Source organism: Diadema setosum, chromosome 1, assembly GCF_964275005.1.
Source record: "Diadema setosum chromosome 1, eeDiaSeto1, whole genome shotgun sequence".
Lineage (NCBI taxonomy): Eukaryota > Metazoa > Echinodermata > Echinoidea > Diadematoida > Diadematidae > Diadema > Diadema setosum.
The window spans coordinates 16,938,174-16,963,238 of NC_092685.1; the positions used below are offsets into that span (position 1 = coordinate 16,938,174).

Consider the following 25,065-nt stretch of genomic DNA (forward strand, 5'->3'; position numbering starts at 1 on the left):
AAGAATTTGAAAATTTTTGAAAGAACTTGAAAGAGTCAGAATCAGAATCAAAGAGAGTCAGAAATTTGAAATAACTTGAAAGAATTACATGTATATACTATATAATTGAAGAGCGCCATCTTGAGACAATAGTATTTTAATTTTACTTCTGGAGTCTCCGAAAGAGACTACATTGAGACCCGCTTTGCGCACGCGCAGTCATATCGCTTTTCTACGCACGAGTATTCGAACGCAGTTCCCTTATCGCAGTCGAAAATTCTGATCTTTTTTCGCACTTCGCGGTACTAACGGTTCTAGAAACCAGCAGTTAGTGGAATTTAGATTCCGCTATCTTCCTATATCGTACAACGATTATTCGGTGCTTAGCAAGGCGGCAAGCACAGCCTTTTCTAGCGGCCTCATTCCACGAAAGTCACGCGGTGGCTACGGTGATGGAGGTACAACAGCCCCAAGAACAGCTGCATCATCCGGCTAAGCCCGGCGCAGTGGCAAACACCAACGTTGTTTGCGAAGAACGTTCCCCTCCGACAGGCAAACAAGTCAAGCCGAAAAAGAAACTAGTTAAGTCGGTCACGGTTTCCGGTACTAACATGGCGGGTAAAGTGCCGCAAGCGAAGCAGGGCCCAAAGACGGCCGAAAAATCCTCGGATGTCGAGGACAGACTATCGAGACTGGAAAGTCTTCTGAGTAAAGTGGTCGACGCGCTGCCCAGTGTAAACTCCACGCCGCCGAAACCGGCATCGCGCCATTTTGTGGCGTACGATGAGGCGCACAGCGCCGGACAGTGTGAAATTCCTATGGAAACTGATTTTCAACAGTGCGGGGAGCCGCACGTGCGTGACACGGGCGAAGCCAACAGAGAAGAAGGCGAATTTGCGTCAGACGCGGCAGACGTGCTAGAAATCCCCGTTCTCGCAGCAAAATTTGCCAAGCCGGGTGATACAGGGCTACCGGTAGACGAGGACTTAGCCAGCTCTACTACTTACCTCATAAGCCACCCTCTAGAAGAAAAAGTGTTGGAAGAGACGGCATCTAAGTATCCAGCCCCGAGCAACTGTGTTTACCTCGCTACACCGAAGGTGAACGGCCCGATCTGGGATAACCTACCGCAACACACACGCAGTAGAGATGCCAAGTTACAGCGTGTGCAGAAGTCGCTGACGAAGGGCCTGAGCGCGCTAATACAGTCCTTCCCATCACCTCGGCTGACCGACACACAGCAGGACGCATTGGCGTTGCTGTGCAATGCCAATTTTGAACTCAATTCGTTGAGGAAAGAACTTATCAAGCCGGACATGGCAGCCACTTACTCTCATCTTTGCAAACCTTCCACTCCCGTCACTAAATTCCTATTCGGGGATGAATTGGGAAAGAGAATGAAAGACCTCAAAGAGGAGCAGAAAGCTGCATCAGGGGTGATGAGAAACCCAATTTCGCGGCCACAGTCTAGTACGTACCACCCGTACAGGGGAGCAGCTTTCTCCAAGCGACAATACAGAAGTGCTGGCTGGACTGCAAGTTCAGCTGCCTCAACACACAGACCAACAGCCGGCGGTAGTAGCAGGCCTTTTTTAGGTCAGCGCCCACAGTGGGGTCACAGCAAGCAGCCACCACCCCGCACAGCGAGCCGCCCCCCACAACAGGCTCCACAGCACAGGCCTCCAATGCAGCGCAAGAAATAACTACCAGCATACCCAAAGAGGTAGGTAGTTTCGATTCACATCATAATCATACCTGCATTCCCCAATGTATTTGTACGTGTGTGCAATGTATTCCAAAGAAAGCTCCAGTGGCAGTCGGAGGTCGAGTGAGGCTTTTTTACAGGCGATGGTGCCAAATCACAGCTGATCCATTTATTTTGGCAGCAATCAGGGGTTACAAAATTGAATTTGAAGAAGCATGTATGCCCCCTAGGAGGGATAAGCCCTTCATTCAATACAAACCAAACCAGCACAATTCAGCTTGTATTGACAGAGAGATCGCAAGCTTACTGACTAAGAATGTTATCGAAGAATGTGGTCATGAAGAAGGAGAATTTCTCTCAAACATTTTCACACGACCCAAGAAAAATGGGGGTGTTCGACTAATACTTGATTTGACAGATTTGAACAAGTGTGTGAGCGTACAACACTTCAAAATGGATAACATTCATACAGCTGCCCTTTTAATCTCCCCAGGAGATTTCCTAGCCTCAGTCGACCTCCGAGATGCTTACTACTCCATTCCAATTGACACTGAACACAGAAAATTCTTGAAATTTCCATGGCAAGGGAAATTTTACAGGTTCAAAGTCCTACCAAATGGGCTCAGCACAGCGCCCAGACTTTTCACCAAGCTCATGAAACCTGTTTTCGCTACACTGAGAGAAATGGGGCACATAGTATTAGGCTACCTTGATGATACTCTCATTATCGGAGAGTCAATAGAACAAACAAAGGAGGCTGTACGTGCAACCACAAATCTCCTGTCTGAGCTAGGTTTCGTAGTCCATGAGGAGAAATCTATGCTAGAACCCCAACAAGAGCTCACATTCCTAGGGTTTAAGCTGCACACTGGTGATATGACTATCTCCTTGCCAGAAGAGAAAATGCAGGACATTATCACAGTCTGTTCAGACTTGCTTGACAATACTAGACCCACAATCAGGCAGGTGTCACATGTTATCGGGAAGATAATAGCTACTTTCCCTGGAGTCCAACATGGCCCTCTTTTCTACAGATGCTTAGAACGTGACAAAATTGCCGCCCTTAAAGCTAACAAAGGCCATTTTGACAGACCTATGAAGCTGTCATTAGAAGGGAAAGAAGAGCTCAAATGGTGGATTAATCATGTCTTTGAGGAGTGTGCACCAATTAAGCGTAACAGACCTACACTTGAGCTGCGTACAGACGCTAGTGGGCTTGGTTGGGGAGCCACAAATCTGTCCATTGAAACAGGAGGCAGATGGAACGATCTTGAAATGGAAAGAGCTAGAAAGAATGATATCAATTACCTGGAGACATTGGCAGCCGGGTTTGGACTGAAGTCCTTTTGCTCTTCTTTACATGATGTTCATGTCCTCCTTAGGTCAGACAACACAACAGCAGTTGCTTATTTGAATAACATGGGGGGTATTAAGTCCAAGGACTGTGACAGTGCAGCTAGAGACATCTGGAGGTGGTGCATGGAACGTAATATTTGGGTTACTGCAGCACACCTTCCAGGGAGTGAGAACACTGAGGCAGACAGCAGGTCTAGAAAGTTCAGTGACCGAAATGAATGGATGCTTAACAAGCAAGCCTTTAACAAACTAGTTTCAGTTTTTGGGCTTCCAGACATTGATCTCTTTGCGTCCAGACTAAACAACCAACTTGAGAGATATGTCACTTGGTTGCCAGATCCAAATGCAGAAGCCGTAGATGCATTTACGTTGGATTGGGGAGAATTCAAATTCTATGCCTTTCCCCCATTCTGTCTCATCCCAAGATGTCTTCAAAAAATTAGAACAGATAGAGCTGAAGGCATAATGGTAGTGCCAAATTGGCCCACACAGGCATGGTTTCCTAAGCTGAAAAGGATGTTAAAGGGTGAAGCAGTGCTAATTACAAGGAGTAGGAACCTATTAACGCAACCTGTTACGCATGAACCACATCCCTTGTATGATCGAATTGATCTTCTCTGTTGCAGGTTATGCGGCAGCCCTTCGAAAGGACAGGACTAAAGAAGGAAATTGTGGACATTTTGGCCGCTTCTTGGAGAGCCTCTACCCAGAAGCAATATTGTGTGTACATAAAGAAGTGGAAAGACTTTTGCAAGAGTAAGAAGAAAAGCCATCTTCACTCTAGTGTTCAGTTTGTTTTAGAATTTCTTAGTGAGCTTTTTCATGTAGGAGGTCTTGGATACAATGCACTCAACACAGCAAGAAGTGCGCTCGCATCATTCCTAGTTCTTGAGGATGGTGCCTCTACAGTTGGGAACAACATTTTGATATCAAGATTTATGAAGGGAGTTTTCCATCTCCGAACCCCAAGACCTCGCTATGTAGATACTTGGGATGTAAATATTGTGTTTTGCTATCTCAGAAAGCTGTCACCGGCAAATGCACTGAGCCTACAAGATCTCACCAAAAAGCTATGCATGCTCATGGCTCTCATCTCAACACAGAGAGCACAGTCGTTGCAGCTCCTGAATTTGGACAACATGATACTCAAGGGATCATCAGTTACATTTCATTTCAGCGAGCTACTGAAACAAAATAGGCCTGGAAACGCTGGCTACACACTGAGCATGAGAGCCTACCCTCCAGATCGTCGATTGTGCGTTGTCAACTACATCAAAGCCTACATACGGAGGACTGAGGAAATTCGAGGCCAAGAGCGTCGGCTCTTTATTAGTTTTCGCAGACCCCATGCGAAAGTTACGTCACAAACCATCTCCAGGTGGATCAAAGATGTTATGACAGCGGCAGGAATCGACACTTCAAAATATAAGGCTCACTCAACAAGAGCAGCTGCGACGTCAGCTGCACACAGAGCAGACTTGCCAGTTTCGTTTATCCTTGAGAAGGCAGGCTGGACGAATGAAAAGACTTTCAGAAAGTACTACAGAAAACCTTTGCTGGATGGGAGCAAGTGTCTTTCAACTGCTCTACTAAAATGACCAGGCAAGGTAAACAATTTACCGTTTTGGTAAATGACAATTCATAGTCATTTCTGTTATATTTCTTACAAATATGGCTACTGGGCTTCAAAATCTCAATGTAGTCTCTTTCGGAGACTCCAGAAGTAAAATAGAAAGATTAAATGAGAACTTACCTGTTTGAAATTTGATCTTTATTTTACGAGGGAGTTGTAGGAAGAGAATACATTCCCTCCTCTCCCTCCCAAAGTTTCAAACGTGAAGCTAAGTTCTCCATAATCTTTCAAATATCCAGCAGCCACATTTGATGCTTCGAAAAATGACTGCGCGTGCGCAAAGCGGGTCTCAATGTATTCTCTTCCTACAACTCCCTCGTAAAATAAAGATCAAATTTCAAACAGGTAAGTTCTCATTTAATCTTTCTATTTTGTGGTAAATGTTACAGGGGTAGACAACAATATTGCGGTTTCAAGGATTATTTGATATTTGAAATATTTTGCATTGAAAGTTGCAGCAAATAATTCAGCTACAGTCGACAAGAATAATAGCTAGGAGTTGAAATTTTGAAGGAATTGCCAGAAGTGTGAGAAGCAATTCTGTGAGGCGAGGCAAGAAGTACACTCAAAATTTGAAGTGAAAATACAACAGTTTGAAAAATACGATCTTGAGTCAGGAATTTTAGTTAATTGTCAATAGGGTTTTAAAAAATGTAATTGAAGAGGGCTATCATCAGACAAAAGCATTGTAGTTGCACAGTAAACGTTGAAGGAAGAGACAATAATATTGCACCTTCAATTGTTATTTAGAATTGTTGGGCCGTGAATACAAAAGCGCAATTAGTGAAAGACATACTTTTATTGCAAAGGGAGCCATCTCAAGGCAGAAACATTACAGTTGTTTTTTTTATGCACAAGCTTGAAATAATTGTTGGTGAATACAAAGAATAATTGGTGAAATATAAATCTTTATTGCCCAAAGCCCTATCTTAAGAGAAATGCACAAAGAAGATTGATTATTGTGCAATAAAGACAGTACGGTGTAGCATAATTGGTAAAATACAAACCTTTATTGCAAATTAGAGCATAATTTCAAGATAAAGGCATAGTTTGCTCCAATTAAAAGTCAGATAATCGAAGCCGAAATTCCTGTAGGCAGATATTGTAAAAGGAAATTGGCATAGCTTTTCTATAAAGTAGGAATTGAAGTGAAGCTTATTTGATTGATAAAACATAAATACATTGAAGTAAAGGAGAAAAGAAGTGATCAAGAAGTGATTGGTAAGTGAGTTCCCTGTAGCTGTTGGAATTGAATCCAATGATCTTGTAAATGTGTGTGACCTCCATTAAAGAGATAAGGGAGAGAAGAGTCAAATCTGACATCTGAATATCACTGACTAGGTAAGGTGTGAAAGTAAGCTCAAAATTTGACATCTGACTTCAGAATTAATTTCAAAGTATTTTCGTGCAGCAAAAAAAGTGGAAGGGAATCTAATGTTCAGATAAAGTGTGCTTGCGGGAAAGAAAACACTGTTGGCAATACAAACATAAAGAGAACCATCTTGTGGGGGGAAAAAAAGCTACACAGAATTGCAGTGAAGTTCATGTTAAGTCTCGTATGCAACCTATCACCAAGTAAAGCATCGTATATTGAAGGTCTTGTGTAAAAAAAAAAAAAAAAAAACACAAGTCTTCTGGTAGCAAGATCAGTGTACACAAAGATATTAAAAGCAAAGGAGTGAGTACTACAATTTGTAATATAATAATATATTAATACTTGGTAGACAAAAAGCGACACCTGTTGGTATAAACAAATTAAACAACACATACATTGCACAAATATTTTTTTCGGTAGACGAAAAGCATCACCTGTTGGTACATGAAATGTAGAAGCATTATAAGACTGGTATCATAGCGTGATTGGAAGTACATGTACATTGTACAGTGAAATACAGTACACATATATTAGTACAACTTTCAAGGCAGTACAATTGACTATTTTGATATCAATCGCAATACTATAGTGGAGTAGACGTGATTCATATATAAGTATAGTGATTCAAGGAATTTTTATTGATTGAACAGTTGATTGATATATATTTATTTGGTAATAGGTACCTGCTTTCAAAGACTCGAAGCCCTGTAGTTTGACAATGGAAGCAAGTGAATTCAAGAATGTTATTGGTGATATCCTAGATATCCTCCATAGTTGTGACTTGAGAAATCTAGAGGTCAGTGAATGTGATGCATGTTGCAATGTGATCAGTGAAAATGAAAGCAGAGTACCATGTGAGGATTGTGGCAAGCAGTTTCATGTGATGTGTACAGGAACCATTTCTGAGGCTAAACTGTGTGATGCAAGGCTGATTTGGATATGTTCAGCATGTGGAAGCAATAATATTGCCCATCGCATCTTTGACAAAATTGGCATTCCCTATCATTTCAATAGATACGAGCTTCTCGAAGACCTTGGTGATGAAGATTTTGGTATTGATGTTTCACATTCATCATGCAAGAGCAACCAGAGAAAGAAACCAACCAAGAGACTGAAAAAAAGGTATGTGAAAAGAAAGGACAAACTTGGAATTCCAGAAATGACAAATGTGTGTGTGCAGAAAAGAGCAGATTGTGAGAGAAATGAATCGGTTTCAACATTCAGGACAAATCTGACCAAGAGCCAATTTCAGCCATTAGAAACTGCAGTTGATGATGGTTGGACAACTGTGAAATCAAGGAAGACAAAAGTGACAGCATCCCAAACAGTGACTGACAATCCCAAGACCAAGACCTTTAACAAGAGCTCAGTGAGATCAGTAAATGGTGTGCCTCTCCAACCTGGTGTGACCTACATTGGCAAAGCAATGAAAGCCTACTATCTTGAAAAACAGAAAAGAGCCAAGACCAGCAAGGGCAAGAAATCAAAAGTAGAAAGAAGGCAAAAAGAACCTGGTAAACTCGTGAAGCGAAATGTGAATGCAAAGTTGGACACAGAACGAAATGATAGTCTGCAGGTATATACTGAATCTGTATTGAATGTATATTCAAAGTGTGTTCAGTCACCTCATCTTATGGCAAAATACACTGAACAAATCTATGCAAAAACACAGAGAAGTTGGGCTGATGTGGCTAAAAGCACTCTGAATATGAGTAATGAATGTGGCGTACCGAATGGAGTTCAGACTACATGTGCGTCAGTCCCTTGCACAGACATTGAAAAAGAAGTTTGGAATGTGAACAGGCTCTATGGAGGTGGAAATGCAAGGCAACCAAGAAAGAAAGGTCGTTTCACGAAGATCAACAGACAAAGTGTGCTACCGGTACAAAATGTTGACTCACGGGTGCGTGATAATGGAAAGGTCAAACCTGACATTCTTGAAGGAGAACATGTAGCAAAGAATGAAAAGTTTTGTAAGAATGAAGCATTTGACCACGAGGACAGTGATTCCACAAGTAGAGACAACACAAGCTCGAATGATACATCCAAAGTGAAATGTGACAGAATGCATAATGTGCATGAACTGAACCCATGTTACAGTGAAAGAAAAGATGTTGAAAGTGACAGACAAATATCAGTGAAGGAATTGTTCCCTGTGAATTCTTGTACAGATGGAAGTGTTCACTCTCCATGTCACAGACCTGTTTCAGCTACACAATGTGCTGAAGTTTGTAATGAATCAATATTCTTGCCTGAACGTGAAAAAACTACTAATCCATCTGACTGCATAGTAATGAATGATGATTCTGCAAAAAGTGCTGACCACCATAATTCATATGATGTACAGGAATCGACAGTACATGTATTAGATGATGAACCAGCTGCAAGTGATTTAGAGAATGAAGAACATGTCTGTAAGCCTGTTTCACTCTCGAGTTCTGAATGTGGTAGAAGGCAATCATATCCTATGACCAAAACAATTGCACAAGGAAATTTTAATCAAGGTGATCAACAATTTGGTTACACTGCTGGCAAACAATGTGCATGTAATTCCCTTGTAGCAGTTCTTTACACCCAAACAAAGAATGGAATTGAAATGAGATCTCGTGATCTTGATCAGATTCTGACACTTGGGAATGAGTTGTATTATTACATAAAGAAGGATTCACCACTGAATGAAGAGCTTGTAATGATAGATGAATTACCCAAGGAACTTCATATTCTGGATGAAAACTTTCAAATAACCTATGCTGAATCTAAATATGGAGTGTTGGATGGTAATCAAAACAATTTGTCAAATTTTGGTGCTTTGTCATTGAGCCAAGCCTTAGAACAAGAACTGTGCAGATATGATGCATGTCTTATGAATTTTGCGGAGAGTACATTTGCAATCATTACACATGACAATGGTTATTATGTATTTGATTCTCATTCCAGAAGTCATGATGGATACTTGGTACAAGATGGATACAGTGTCTTGCTTAGCATTTCATCATGGCAAGGTATACAGGTACACTGTTTGAATTTGGCAAAATCAATGGCATGTGATTTACGTACTACTCAGTTTGAACTAACCGGTCTGGCATTAGAATCCAATTCTAAGAAAAATGCATTGACAACTAGTGGTTCCAAGAGAACAAACTCAGTAAATACTGCATGTAGGAATACAAGTGATCAAAATAGCAACATTTCAAAACATGGTGATCATGTTAGAGGAATTAGCAGTGATAGCTGTAAGACTCAAAATGAAACAAAGAAAAACAGAGTAAATGTAAACAGTGATGACTATGGAAATGAGAATGAAGTTGAATTTATTTCAGTTGAGAGGACAACAGAAAGAAGAGATCGAAATTTCAAATTTGTGCCGATTACGTACGTAGACAAGCAGTCTTTGTGCAATAAATTGAATTTCAGTTACAGTGGTACTGCTAATGAATCAATGGGGGATAGAAATGAAAGTTTGTATATTGGGAAACCTGTAAATATCAAGAGAGTTATGGGTGATGGCAACTGCTTTTACCGAAGTATTGCTCATGTAGTTACTGGCAGCGAAAGAAACCATTTCATGCTCAGGAAATCCAATGTGGCACATTTATTGGAAACGGGTGATTTATTTAAAAATGTAATAGACACAGTGAAATATCAGAGTGTCAGGGACTTTGTCCTTCAAGAGAAATTAATGGATTTAGGAACATGGGCTGGTCACACTGATATTAGTTCAATGGCACATATGCTAGATCGTGATATATATGTGTATGATGATCGAACAGAAAATTGGCAAATACTGTCTGCAAGGAAGCCTGGATACTACAACAAAGTAACAACTGAGAGAGCCATATATATTCTGTTCACTGGAGGCAATCATTTTGACGCAGTGGAAAGTGTAACTACTGTTCTGTCTAGTACTTTGAATGGGAAATTGCCTGTATTCCATGTGAATTCAGATAGAAGTGTAGAAAATAAGAAGGAAAGTCATGATTTATCATGTGAGATTACTAAAACCCTAACATTAAAGAAATGTAGTGTTAGAATGAGGAAAATGACACAAAAACAAATAATGGTATCAAACCTGCAAGAGACACAAATTCCATTGCAAAACACATGTGATGAGACAGTAAATGCCGATATTGATGCATCTGAGGTGAAGCAAGTGGGAGAAATAAAAAAGATTGATCTTCTGTACAGACCTGTGAATAAATCTGATAGAAAGAAGCTTTGTTGCAAATTAGGTATAAAGGTTAATGACAAATGTAGCAGTAATGATATGCAAAAAGATATGGTAGAAAAGGGTGATATTACTATCCTGTCACAACCATTGACTATCTATAGAATTACTGGTGATGGAAATTGCTTTTACAGAGCTATATCATATGTCATATGTGGCAAGGAAGATTCACACCGTGATGTTCGAAAAGCAATAGTTAAGCATATTTTACAGAACAAGGGAGATTATGTAAGCCTTCTAAGATCAGGATACACAGATATTGCAAAATACATTGCAAAGGAAAGAGTATTCGACAATGGCACATGGGCTACAGAACTGGAAATAATGGCCTTATCAAATTTATTAGATACTGATATTTATATATATGAAGATAATGGTTCAAAATGGAAATTATTTGGTGCGAGCAAACTTCAGTTTGGAATTGTTACATCACAAAGAGGTATTTACTTGCAACACACAAATGGCAATCATTACGATGTTGTGGAATCTGTATGTCCAAGGATCCAAAAATCAAGTTCATGTCAAAAGCCGTCAAGATCACAAGATATTACTGATATGAAAATACCTGTGACAAGAAAGAGAAAACTCACAACAAAGAGGAAAGTTACAAAACAAGTTGGTGATTGTCAAATCAATGTAATGAACGATGAAGAATTAGAAGATGACATGGAATCTGCAGTTAAAATGAGTAGGCACCCTAAAGAATCTGAAGAAGTTAATACTATTATAGAAACTACAAAAAGGAAAAAACGAAGAAAAAAACATAATACTAATATTACCAGACGAAAAAATAGAGATCGAATGAGAGCACAAAGAGAGAAGAAAAGTAATGAGGAAAAGCAGTTAAAAACAGAATTTTTTTCAAATGATGACTCTTTTCCATACCGCAAACTTAAAAAAGCAGCTGCAGAGAAAGTAAAATATCAAACAAATATACCTTACAGGTTAGAAAAGAAAAATAAAAGTAAGAAGAGACAAAAAGAGAAATACACCTTGGATCCCACTTACAGAGAAAATGTGAAGAAAGCGAAGAGAACAAAGATGAAAGTCAAATATGAAAACAATGCTTCATTCAGAGAAATGTTGAAGAAAATGAGAAAAATTAACTATAGAAGCAATGTTTTATATAGAGAGAGGATTAAGAAACTGAGGAAAGCTAGATATCAGAGCAATGCTTTATTCAGAGAAAGGCTTAAGAAACTGAGGAAAGCTAGATATGAAAACAATGCTTTATTCAGAGAGAGGCTTAAGAAACTGAGGAAAGCTAGATATCACAGCAATGCTTTATTTAGAGAGAGGCTAAAGAAAATTAAGAAAGCTAATTATCAAAACAATATTATATTCAAGGAAAGATATAAGAAAATTATGAGAAAAGTTGCTAACATTAAGTACAAGACAGATTCTGTGTACAGACAGCAAGTTGCAATGAGAAACGTGAAACAAAAAAAGCAAGAGAAAATTAATATGAGAAATTGTGATCATGTTTTGAAAAAATTTAGGGATATTGTTTCACATGGCCCTGAATATGTATGTTGTGTATGTTTGAAATTATTATTCAAAAATCAAGTATTGAAGTGCACAAAGGCTAAATATAATGATACTAAATGCTTAATAGAGGAGTACTTGCATACATGCAGTGATGACTGTGATGTTGACTGTCAAATAGTTAAGTCACCAAGAAATTCTTTATGGATTTGTTACACTTGCCACAGGAAATTATTAGCTGGTAAAATGCCTGCTGAAGCTAGCAGAAATAATTTAGAATTACATGCTATTCCTGCGGAACTTGGAAATCTGAATCAGTTGGAAACGCATTTGATTGCACTAAACATTCCATTTATGAAAATTTTGAACCTGCCTAAAGGAGGACAATATGGAGTACATGGCCCAACAGTTTGTGTACCTTCACGCACAGATGAAACTGTAAAGATATTACCTCGACCAGAGACTGATGATCAATTCATTCGTGTGAAATTGAAGAGGAAACTGTCATATAAAGGATATTATGAATATCAATTTGTCAAGAGAAAGAATGTGCTAGCTGCATTGGAATATTTGAAAAAAAAAAATAAGTGGTATTCCGATATTGCTATAGATAATGAATGGAGCTCTGATTTATCAGAAAAAAGTAGTCAAGCAGCTTGTGTTAAACCATTGGATTCAAGTGATACTAATGATGATGATGACGATGATGTAGAGGATGATCAAGATGGACGATTACAAGGCATTGAGTTAGATACATGTTTACAGAAGGTTGATATGAGGCAGGAAGTGCTTGATCAGTTTTTTGATGACATTATATGCTGTGCACCTTGTGAAAAGAATAGTCCTGTATCACTGTTGATGGATAAGAGTAATGAGGCAAAATGTTTTCCTGCTCTATTTCCAACAGGCCAGCCAACATTTCATGATATAAGGTATACTGAAGTAACACTTGGTCGTTATTTACATAATCGCCTGATGCACGTAGACAATAGATTTGCCAAAAATACAGAATATATCTTTTATGCTCAGTGTATTTATGAACTGCAACAAATACTTTCTAATGTTTCTATAGCTCTCAGAAAAAGCTCAGAAGAAATAGATAATCCCATATCGATGCAATGTTCAGATCTAAAAGATACAAGAAAACTTCATGAGATACTGGATTCAAATAAAGGATACAAATTTCTGAAACAAATACGGGGAACACCTCCATACTGGCAATCTACGCAGAAAGATGTATTAGCAATGGTTAGACAACTTGGAAAGCCTACATGGTTTGCATCATTTTCTTCCGCTGAGATGAGATGGCCTGAAGTTATTAATACATTGTTAAATCAACAAGGTGATAGAAGAAAAGCAAATGATCTAGATTGGACAGATAAGTGTAATTTATTAAAGTCAAATCCAGTGACAGTAGCTCGTATGTTTGACAAACGCTTTCATGCATTTTTGAACAAAGTGATTCTTTCTCCGGCAGAACCTATTGGCAAAATAATTGACTACTTCTACAGAATTGAATTTCAACAGAGAGGATCTCCACACACACACTGTTTATTTTGGGTTGAGAACGCACCTAACTTAGGTATTGACGAAGATCATGAAAATGTCATAGATTTTGTTGATAAATATATTTCATGCAACATTCCATGTGAGGATGAAGATGAAGAACTATATGAAATAGTGAAGAATGTTCAACTTCATTCAAAGAAACATTCAAAATCATGCAAGAAAAAGGGAACTACCTGTAGATTTAATTTTCCAAGACCACCTTCTGAGAAAACATTTGTTGTGAAACCTGATGACAATCCGGAAGTTACAGATGAAGCTCAAGATATTCTGTCTACAGTAAAGAATTCATCATGTATGGAACAAACATATGATAATGCTAGACAGCTCTTTGAAGTTCTTGGAATGTGTCAAAAGGAATTTGAAGATGCCTATAATGCTGTCGCTACAAAAGAAGATATAGTCCTGAGAAGAGATCCAAAAGATATATGGGTGAATCAATACAATCCATTCTTACTCAGAGCTTGGAATGCCAATATGGATTTGCAGTATATAACAAATGAGTATGCCTGCATTGTTTATGTTGTCTCATACATGTCAAAAGCAGAAAGAGAGATGGGTTTGCTCTTGAAAAATGCAGAAAGTGAAATGAAAGAGGGCAATGAAAATGCTCGGAAAAGTATGAAAGAAATAGGACATTTGTATATGCAAAACCGTGAAGTTTCGGCGCAAGAAAGTGTCTATCGTGTTTGTAGCCTAAGACTGAAAGAGTGTTCAAGAAAAGTAGAGTTTATACCTGTTGGACCAAACCCTGTGAGAATGAGTTTACCATTGAGTGTTATTCAAAGCAGACGAGATGATGATGATAGGAGTCCATGGATGCCAAACAAAATTGATAAATATAAAGCCCGACCTGATGGTCTTGAATTTGAAAATATGTGTTTAGCCACATTTTGTTCAAAGTATAGACTACTCAGTGAATCTGATATAAAGGGTAAGAAACCGAAACAGAAAGTGTTCAAATTGCGAGATCAGCTGGGCTATGTACAAAAACGATCAAGAACCAATGATGCTGTAGTGAGATTTCCTCGTTTTTCACCGATTGTAACCCCAGAAAAGTATTATCAGAGTATATTGCAACTGTATTTGCCATTCCGCACTGATAAACAGTTAAAACCTCATCAATTTTTGACATATCAGGAATTTTACCAAACTGGATTTGTACGAATGTATAATAAGAACCTGGAAAGTGTCAAAAGTATTGTCAATGAAAATCTCAGGCAGTTTGAAAAAAATGGTGATATAATTGATCAAGCACAAGAATATCTTGAAAAATTTGGTCCGCAAGAAGATGCATGGGGATTACTCTGTCCAGAAACAGAAATTGAAAGACATGAAACAGCTAAAATCCATGAAAAAGTTGAAGATGCTGACAATGAATTTAGAATCCCAGATCTTGAGTCCAAATCTCAGGAGAAAGAGTCATACGGCATAGAATTTCGATCATGTAGCATTTCGAGAGAAGACAGTAATGTCTTATTAAGAACTTTAAATAACAAGCAGCAAAAGGTGTTCTACAAAATACGTCAATGGTGTCTTGACAGAGTTAATGGAAAAGAACCAACAACATTTCAGATATTTGTGACAGGTGGTGCTGGAACAGGAAAAAGTCATCTCGTGAAATGCATATGTAATGAAGGGACAAGAATTCTTAGCAGAATGATGCATAATCCAGATGATATTTCAATTATGAAAGTAGCTCCAACTGGAATTGCAGCTTACAACATTGGTGGTAGTACTATTCATAATGCCCTGTCCATACCCATTTCTGCTACACTACCTTACCAACCCCTTGGAGAAGAAAAGATAAGTCAGTTACGTAATCAGCTGGGTCAACTACAGATACTAATAATTGATGAAATATCCATGGTTGATCAGAAGCTGCTGTGGTATATACATGGACGTTTAAGACAAATAAAGCAGACACGTGATGATACTCCATTTGGAAAGGTTTCAGTTATTGCAGTCGGAGATTTCTATCAGTTACCCCCAGTAAAAGGTACTCCTTTGTATAAAGATACACTGCAAAGTTCTTTATGGACAGACAACTTCTCTATAGTTGACTTGGATGAAATAATGAGACAAAAGGATGATGCAAAATTTGCTGTTCTTTTGAACAAATTAAGGATGAAAGGGAAGAAAGATGAATTATCTAGTGATGATATAGCAGTTCTTCAATCATGCCAAACTGGAGAACAATGTGAGGATGCATTGCATATATATTCTTCAAACAAACAAGTAAATGACTGGAATAAAATAATGCTTCACAAAAAATGCACAAATATCATATGTATTGATGCAGAAGATTCTGAACTTGATAATGAGGGTAAAAACAAAAGATGTGACAAGCCACGGAGATGTACTAAAGCTTCCTTGCCAGCATATCTTTGGATTGCTGAAAATTCTAGAGTGATGCTTATCAAAAATGTGAATGTGACCAAAGGCTTATCAAATGGCTGCATTGGCACTGTAACTGACATAGTAAAAGTAAATGAAAACACAAGACCTACAAATGTGGTGGTAAAATTTGACAATGAAAAGGTAGGAATTCAGTCAATAGAAATGCAACAGGAATCAATCGGAAAAAAATATACTAGGAAACAATTTCCCTTGAAATTAGCATACGCATGCACAATACATAAAGTACAAGGCATGACAGTGGAAAAAGCTGTTGTTTCTCTGAAAAATATGTTTTTGCCCGGGCAAGCATATGTAGCTCTGAGCCGTGTTACATCATTATGTGGACTAACAATTGAAGATTTTGATCCAAAAGTTATGTATTGCAATCCAGCTGTTCAAGAAAGTTTAAAGAACATGCCAACATTTGTTGATGAAACAAACATTGACAATGATGTCTCCATTGCAACTCTGAGTATAATGTTACATAACATTCAAGGTCTTAAAGCACATTTCAAAGATATCCAATCAAGTTTTCTATTAAAAAATTCTGATATTATTTGTTTAACTGAAACTTGGCTTAATGATGACATTTTTTATGTGAAATTAGATCAGTTTAAAATGTACAATCAGCCACGGTCAAAGTCTTATTCTGATGAAAGTCCCTTATTTTCTGCACTGAAAAATCAAGCACATGGTGGAGTTGCAGTGTATAGTAAAATCAAATCTATTAGTAGGCTGGATTTACATGTCAATAATCTAGAATATATTACATTTGCAGTAATTTGTCCTTCATGTCTCATTTCAGTGATATATAGACCTCCTAGATATGACAAGAAACAATTTTGTAAGAAACTAAAGAGGTTACTTATAGAATTGCAGCAAAGAAGTACAAAATGCATAGTTATTGGTGACTTCAATGAAAATCTCAGACAAAATTCAAGTGATTCATACGTGCATAAATTGATGTGTTCTTATGGATATCAACAACATGTACTTAATGCTACAACAGAAGGTGATACATTGATTGATCATGTATATAGCACAGGTATCGATACACTTCATGCTGAAGTTATTCCCCTTTATTACAGTTACCATGAAGCTATTAGAATACAGTTTTGATAAATGTTATTGTGAGTTTATGCGAAGTAATGTGGTATATTTTAAATCAATTAACATTATTTTCATTTGTCATATTTCCCTTTATAATACAGAATTAGGTAAACAGAATAGTGTCATTACAAATGTAGGAGAGAGTATACAACAATAAAAAAAAGACTCAGTAGTAATGATACATTATAGTTAATACTGAAATGATTGAAGTTTAAAAAAAATGCAATGAACAAAACATGCAAAGCATGGAGGGATCCATTGAAAAGATCATGCTTGTGAATATGAAACAAAACTTCAAGAAAAGTAATATTACTACAGAATGAAACTGACATTACAAGACAAAAAGTGACAAGACGACTGTAATATTAAGACATTGGAATAGACAAAAACATATGACAAAAGTAATGATCTTTGACAGTTCATTGAAAGAAATATTGTGATCCATGAGAATGTGAAACGAAAAGATGAGTACTGTATCATTCAGAAATTATTTAGTGAAAGACTAATCCTGGCTGTAAGTGTATTTTGGCAATAGTGCTATTAATAAGATATTAAGTGGCAGTTGATGTAGATCGAGATGAGATTTATCAATTTTGCTTCAAAGTACTTGCTAATGACAGTTTCTTTAAAGCTCAGAAATGTGATCATTGCAGCATACAATCAATACAATGTAGAACAGAATTAAAATGAAATAGAACAGATATAGAATTGAAGTAAAACAAAGAACAAACATGAGACAGACGTACAACAGCAATATAACATAGCCTAGAAGATTATTGTGTTTACTATAGGAACTAGATTTTGCAATCTGATCATTTGAGGAAATGTACTGTATATTAATGCAGAAAGTTGAATGCTAAGGAAAAGCTTTTTGATCATGTGATAAGTGTTAAGAGCAGTAGCGGATCCAGGCAGGGAGGCACCAGGCTCGTGCCTCCTTTATGGAATTTCTGGTCTACCTCTGATGGGAATAAGAAAATCAAGGGAAAGCAGGTAATGAAAATGTTTAAATGACCCTGAACGAAGTAAGAGTTGTATGTACAGTATATGCAAGATTCTAATTTACATTCATGTGTTGTAATTCATATCAGTGAATACTTTATAATAAAACACAGAGTGCGACTATGACTCATCATGTTTTTAACACAAGATTCCACTCAATCATGTATGAGGTAGATACCGCAAGTTTTGAATCCTTTACACAAATCATTTTAACTAGTGCTCATACCCTTGTTTCCTTAACAGATCGTATTGATTGATTGTTATCATTTATTAATGTTTGGCAGACATTGTGCAAGCAAAGAACTGGCGAAATAACACATCAGTCATGGATTATATCCATATGATCAATATCCAATGGCTTTTCTTTTGTCTGTTGAAGGTCGAACTAGCCTGTGTTTGTGCCTGACATCTTCATCCTTTCATCCAAGTGTTGCAGAGGTAAATTTTTTCAATTCTTAAATCCTCTCCTTTTCATCACACTCAAGCCAAAGGCTCAAGTGAGCTTTTGTGATCACTGTTCATGTGACATTTGTCGTCCATCGTGCGTCATGCATAAACTTTTTACATTTTCATCTTCTTGAAAATACCATGACTATTTTTTACCGAACTTGGCTGAAACCATGCTTTGAACCATAGACAATTTATATGGAGCGCCAAGCGTCATATAGCCTAATTTTTAACAAAATACTGTAAAACATGACATATTCGCAGCACAAAACTTTCACAAAATTTTTCACAAATTTTTTGCGGCATGAAATTTTCGCTACTTGCCAGTGACGTTCAATTCATATAAAAAAAATAAATTTGTGAAATTAAGATGCACGTGAACATTCCATTTTTTACGGTAGACCATGTGACACTTAGCGCTCCCTACAAATTGTCCATGGTTTAAAGCATGATTTCAATCGCACCACCTTCATGAATTCGGGCCAATATGTCCGAAATATACACAAGAAAACCTTTTGAAATTGAAAGTTTATATCATTAATAGTTACCACAGTGATATATGTTAACTTTTCTCCCAGTACACAGCAAATATCATATTTATGCTAATATTTCAACGATATTAAAAATGGAATTTCCTGCATTGGTAACAGTAGGTCTTTCATGTCTTTTTTGCCAGGCTTTACTCAATAGAGAGAACATGCCAGCTTTGCAGTATTCTCTTGATGTGATACAGGGGCTAAGAGTCTACTGGTTGAAGGCCCAAATGAATCAGACCATCTGTGGATCATATCTATCTTTATTCTGTAGATGACTGTCAACCCTACATCAAACTGTATGGCATGCAAAACACTTTCACTCGCCTTTTGTCACCATGCCCTGAATGTAGTTGAGAAAGCATCTGCTAGAGAGTGCCTTCTACGCAGACTATGCAGCCATGACTGGGGAGCCGATTTTACCACTCTCTGCTCCATTGCTCTCGCCCTTGTCTACGCTTTAGCTGAATACTCTGTCTCTGCCTGGAGGCATAGGTTCCATACTAGAAGGTGGATGCTCAACCCAGCTCTGCTGTCTTCACCATCACAGGCTGCCTGAAATCAACCCCTACCCACCAGCTCCCTGTGTGATCAGGCGTTCCACTCCGTCACCTTAGAAGATAAGCCGCTACAAGACAGGGAGCACTAAAGGCTGCGACTGAAGATTTCATCCAACAGATTTTTATGCCTCCGCCAACGAAGTGGCCGGAGGCATTATTAATTCATCCTATAATTGCATGCTCTTTAATATTTTACGTCGGTTTTTTTTTTTTTTTAATCTTGCAAAAAAGTTACAAACTGAATCACTACCTCAATCAAAACTATGCCATTTTTCTAAGCTCATAATCGTCATCAATACATTGTATGTCGTAAACACAAAACATTGCTCAATGATATTCCATTCACATACTTGAAATGGTTGACAACAAAAACATGATGTTTCCCTGAAGCAATATTCTTGACCTGGATATTTGATGTGTGGCTATTAATCACAACTTGGACTATTAAATTGAATTCTGGTACAAGGACTGGTGATGTAGATGTTACTGCCTACAGCCATGTTGTGATCTGAGAAGTATTGCAGAACAAGAATTATGTTTCTAAAGGATAATGAATGAAACTGTTTGTGACATTAGTGAATGTGTAGATTCTCACATGTGTATATCATGTTTTATATAAAATAAGGAGTTGTTATTAACTTAACAATATCATGTAAAATGTATGAAGGATACCAAGAGTATGGTAGATATTGATTGTCCTCATTGAACCTCAGAGATAGTTAAGTCAGTTGGTTCAGTGTGACCATAAGTGAGGCCTGTAATTCCTTGTGCTTTGATGAAAAATATAATGCAGGGGTATTGTTTTTAACAGTGACTTATATTGTAAAAAAAAATAACATGTGTGCTTGTGGAAGTGCCATAGATTGTGTCAGACACCTATTCAGTGGCAGCTCCAAAAAGGGAGGGGGGGGGGGCGTAGAGGGAGTGTATAAGAGCACATACTGTACGAGCTGATATTTTCGCCTACAAATATTTTCGGGAATTGCTACTTGTTGTGCAAGTGCCATAGATTGTGTCAGACACCTATTCAGTGGCAGCTCCAGAAAGGGGGGGGGGGGGGGGGGGGAAGGGGCGTAGGGGGAGTTTGTAAGAGCACATACTGTACCAGCTGAAATTTTCACCTACATATATTTTCGCGAATTGCTACTTGGAAGACATTTTCGCGTGTTGTTATTTTCGCGGTTGCGAGGGTCTAACTGAACTTACTTATTTGCGCGTTGTTATTTTCGCGGTTCAAAGGCGATTCGCGAAATTCGCAAAACAAAACCACCGCGAAAATTTCAGCTTGATAGTACCCCGTTAGTTTGAAATAGCGACCAATCTGCCCGCTGTGAAGTTGGATCCACCATTCCGGCAAACGAGATTAGGGCACCACTTCAGATGGCCGGTGCGTTATGTGGTATCGTTAGTTACAAGGCGTCTACTATTACTCTTGACAGTGTCATGGCTTTGAGGTAGATTTCAACACAATGACAAGTTAATTGATGTGTGATATATATGAATGTCATGATATTCAGAATGTATTGTTGTCATGTATATGCTTTGGCTGTATGCAGTTTGTACAGATTTTTTGGTTTGTGTAATAATTTGTTATTATCTTAATTTCTTTTGCATGGTCATGATGTTACCCCGTAGAAGAAAACTTACCATGAGAGTATTCACAGCAACCAGATAAGTTAAGTGCCCATATTTCTATTGAATATGACTTTTATGCTTTATGAAATACAGCTGTACTCTAAATGTAGTATAACGCTTAAAGGCTGCCATCGCAGAATCGCATAGCAACATGACATGCAGTTTTTGTGTCATACTTTGCAGATATGCTTTGTTTGTACCTTTCATTATAGATATATTTGTCCTTGGTATATCAAGTCTATGCTATAATGCATGTATTTTGCTTGAGGCCATTGAACCAACACACAGTTCAGTCAGATCAACCTCAAGTGTATTTTGCAATCAGTTTTATTTGCTTTTTACAACCTGCATACTCAATTATGTACATGCAGTGATATTGTTTTCTGGCAGGTAGTAAGACGGTGTACATACGGTTATTTTTCCTTTTTTATCGTACGTCAGTGCTGGTCAAGACTTACATGGGAGAAGGGAGAGGGGGGGGGGTGATACCTTGTAGCAGCACGTACCCCGTTAGTTTGACAATAAGTCCCTGGCTGAGAGAGGGAGCTATTTCAGTTGGTATTATTATCATGTTACTTTCTCTGGACACTCCCCGGATGGCAAAAAGAAACAAAAGAGGTAATTTTTGCTGACCAGTCCTTTGATCACAGTTATGTAAAAAGGTACACGTAGGCTTATTCCATAATACTTGCCACATAATCCCCTTTTCCCATCATTAACCGCAGTTCATGATCACAATCGAAGCCTCTTTGGATAGTGACGTGGCCAATATATTTCACCAAGACGACCTGGGATTCTACTCGGACTGTCGCAATGGCTCGTACCTTGTACACCTATTTGTAATTGCCGCACCTTCACTATTATGTCCCCTCAAACTAATAACCTTTGTTTGAGCAGATACAGGTGATGCTGTTATATTCTCATTGAGAGTTGTATAATCAACTCATATGATTAATCAATAATTCTGTTGAAAGCACCCCATAATTATCACCTGCGTGTGATACATAATGTACAAGACAATAAAACGTTCATATTCATAATTTAGTAATATTTAGTTGACGACTGTTATTAGCATCTAAATCGAATGGAGTCATAGCTCAGGAAGTTGGAATATGGGTGTATACTATGATGAGAGTGTGTTTGGTGCGTAATCCAATTATATAACGTTAAAAGCATCTTGTCACATATAACACGTCATGAAGCCTACTTTCCAACAAGTGCATCAAGCATGTGATCCCTCTTTATTATTTGATGAAATCTTTGAACGCTTCCATGGTGGTAGAATGTGGGTGGTAGAAGGTTTCACAGTCCACCACGTATTCTTTCTAGGGTAAGTGTGTGGCGCTGAAAAGGGCCTTCCCAATCTCGATGTTTCGGCAATATGTTCACGGCATTCCCAAGAAACTTTATTACTTTTTGATTTTAAAAAAAGTGAATTTCTCCATTTAGTTTTTGGAACGGAAATTTATGGAATTCCTAGATCTGCCCCTGCTGTTAGTGTGCACCGTAAGACCAGAGGTCTTCAAATTTGTATGTATCTAAAGAAAGAGGAATAAATTCTGTATAACCAGTGACCTAAAACAAACGACTGATTTTGCCTCATTGTTGTGACAGCAAGTACAATACCTAATGATTATCACATGTTGGCTACACAAAGACGTGAACCTTTACTACAAAAATACTCAAAAGGACATGCAAACGGAACACATTGCTATACATGTACAGGCATTTTATTTTGTTTGGTCACACTAAATGAGTAGGAGTAAGAAGCAGTCTCTTATAATTGAGATTTTGTGTGCAGTGAATAGAATGCATTCTGACATTGATATGCTGCACATGTCAGCTCTCACTTTACCAATGTCAACACTTGATCATGAGATGAAGAACAATGAAAAAAGAACACCAGTATGAAAAGTTTTATACTTGTGGATAAAGCTAGCTGTTATGTTTTTCAAACAGTTTGTGTGTGTGTGTGTGTGTGTATGTGTGTGTGTGTTCCATGTACCATCCACAGCTAAACATGATTTTCATTAAGACCAATTACAAAAGTAAACTTGCTTAGAATGAAATATACTGTTGAGAAAAATCTACGAATTAAGTTGTTACTAATGTTAAAGGGTTCACTGATCGAAAGTCCCGTAAACATGAGTGTAAAAATTCATTATCACTCCGCCTGTTATCTGATAACAAAATATCTTTATCAGCATTACATTTTAGCAATGAGAAGAGACAGGTATGGAAAAGACAGGGAGAAAGAGAGAGGGAGAAAGGGTAAGAGACAATAAAATACAAACTTTTTCTAATGATTGATGGTGTATAACCATGATTTCTTTTTCTAGTCTACTTGTTTTACATTCCATTACAACACACATAATTAGATGGGGAAGATTCCATGTAGGCCTACACAGTCAAGAAGGTCATGGTGTGTGTGGATGAAGCACTGTTTGTATCTCACCATATATTTTTATCGCAGGCAAATGAATTATAACAATTCTAAGATGGAAGGGCATATTATGCTAACATATTAGAGACGAATTGAAAATATTGTATCTGCAAACTTCATTTTTTGTTCATATCAAAATGGCATCTGAGGAAAAAAACATTTTCTTATGAAATGATCCTCTTGACAAGATCTAAATTTGTGCAAAATATGGAGGCAATCTGTCAAGTATTTACCAAGATACAAGACAAAATTCGTTTGATCCTCTACCCTACTTTAGCAGCGAAAATGGCGTCTGATTAAGAAATTGTTATTTCATGAAACGATCCATCTGACATAGGCTAAATGTGTGCAAATTATTGAAATAAAAGGACAGCGAAGCAGCGAAAATGGCGTCTGACTAAGAAATTGTTATTTCATGAAACGATCCATCTGACATAGGCTAAATGTGTGCAAATTATTGAAATAAAAGGACATGCAATTACAAAGATACAGAACAAAGTAGTCTTGACTCTTGGCCCTATATTACATGTACCTTGCACAGCCTAGATGGTATCTGAATCAAAAATTGTTGTTTTATGTATATGATCCAGGTAACATGATCCATATGCCTTATATATACAAAATCTGCCTCGATTGACCAAAATAAAGAATATTTGATCTTTGAACATCGTTCTTCTATAAAATGATCTATCTATCGAAGTCCATGTGTGTGCAAAATATGACGGTGATACCATAGGCCTATACACTAATGAGATTACAGAATGAAGTATATTTGACCTTTGACCCTACTTTACACAGCCAAGATGGCATCTGAGCAAGAAGTTATTATTTTGTGAAATGATTTTTGCAACATGTTCCTTACGTGTGCAAAATGTGAGAAAGATAGGACGTGTATTTACCAAGATACAGGATTAACACTTTTGACCTTTGACCCTACAGTTAAACTCGCCTAAGTCGACGTCCCATATGTCGAATAATCGCGTAAGTCGATGATTTTAAAAAGTCCCGATTTTTCCCCATTGACGTACGTGTATTAATTCACTCACAAGTCGAATTTTGTAAGTCGAATACTCGCCTAAGTCGATGAAATTCCAAGAACACTTTCTCGGAAAAACCATGGAATTCACTGTGCCTAAGTCGAATAAAATTTTATTGTGTAATAAATCACTGTCATTTATCATTCATTATTTATTACTCATCATTATTTTGTTTGTCAGACGAGTTTGAGGTGACAAAAAAAAAAGATCTAAAATCAAAATTCAAAGCGATCGCATGGGATCGTTTAACTCTCTTCGTATTTGGAGGTCCGCTGGTACAGCCCTGTCAGCTGTCGCGCTACGTACGTACAGCGTTCGTACAGTACACGTGCGTTCATTTACATGTACAGTATTGAGCTTGCAGTGTACATGTAGCTTGGCATTTGCAGCGCTGTGCAGTGGAGTTGTATGGATGAAGCTGCCGAGTTTTCAAAGCGGCAAGTAGGGGGAAAGTTACGGGCACGGGTAAATCAGAATTGCACCTCTACACGCATTTCAAGCCACGGTATAGTAAACTGGAATCTATCACTGCTCAAATATCGTTCATATTCACTTCCCCAAGGTTTAACAAGGG

The 25,065-nt window shown here is 37.8% G+C and overlaps 3 protein-coding genes across 3 annotated transcripts; all 3 read left to right on the forward strand.

Moving 5' to 3' along the window:
* Positions 1–318: 318 nt before the first annotated feature.
* Positions 319–3,793, forward strand: LOC140234442 (uncharacterized). The gene is made up of 2 exons (XM_072314491.1): positions 319–1,702; positions 3,667–3,793. The coding sequence occupies exon 1, from the start codon at positions 432–434 to the stop codon at positions 1,680–1,682; it is 1,251 nt and encodes a 416-aa protein (XP_072170592.1). The 5' UTR covers positions 319–431; the 3' UTR covers positions 1,683–1,702; positions 3,667–3,793.
* Positions 2,895–7,928, forward strand: LOC140234452 (uncharacterized). The gene is made up of 3 exons (XM_072314501.1): positions 2,895–4,647; positions 7,063–7,170; positions 7,821–7,928. Exon 1 carries the CDS (start codon positions 3,670–3,672, stop codon positions 4,636–4,638), a length of 969 nt encoding a protein of 322 aa, XP_072170602.1. The 5' UTR covers positions 2,895–3,669; the 3' UTR covers positions 4,639–4,647; positions 7,063–7,170; positions 7,821–7,928.
* Positions 6,752–19,375, forward strand: LOC140237372 (uncharacterized). The gene is made up of 2 exons (XM_072317310.1): positions 6,752–8,063; positions 19,170–19,375. The coding sequence occupies exons 1-2, from the start codon at positions 6,767–6,769 to the stop codon at positions 19,373–19,375; spliced, it is 1,503 nt and encodes a 500-aa protein (XP_072173411.1). The 5' UTR covers positions 6,752–6,766.
* Positions 19,376–25,065: the final 5,690 nt, after the last annotated feature.

What these genes read in the sequence shown, in the direction of transcription:
- LOC140234442 (XM_072314491.1), top strand. Translation starts at nt 432, where the DNA reads ATGGAGGTACAACAGCCCCAAGAACAGCTGCATCATCCGGCTAAGCCC.
- LOC140237372 (XM_072317310.1), top strand. Translation starts at nt 6,767, where the DNA reads ATGGAAGCAAGTGAATTCAAGAATGTTATTGGTGATATCCTAGATATC. An exon ending in CGAGGACAGTGATTCCACAA is followed by an intron (nt 8,064 to 19,169) that starts GTAGAGACAACA and finishes CCCTGAATGTAG; the next exon opens with TTGAGAAAGCATCTGCTAGA.
- LOC140234452 (XM_072314501.1), top strand. Translation starts at nt 3,670, where the DNA reads ATGCGGCAGCCCTTCGAAAGGACAGGACTAAAGAAGGAAATTGTGGAC.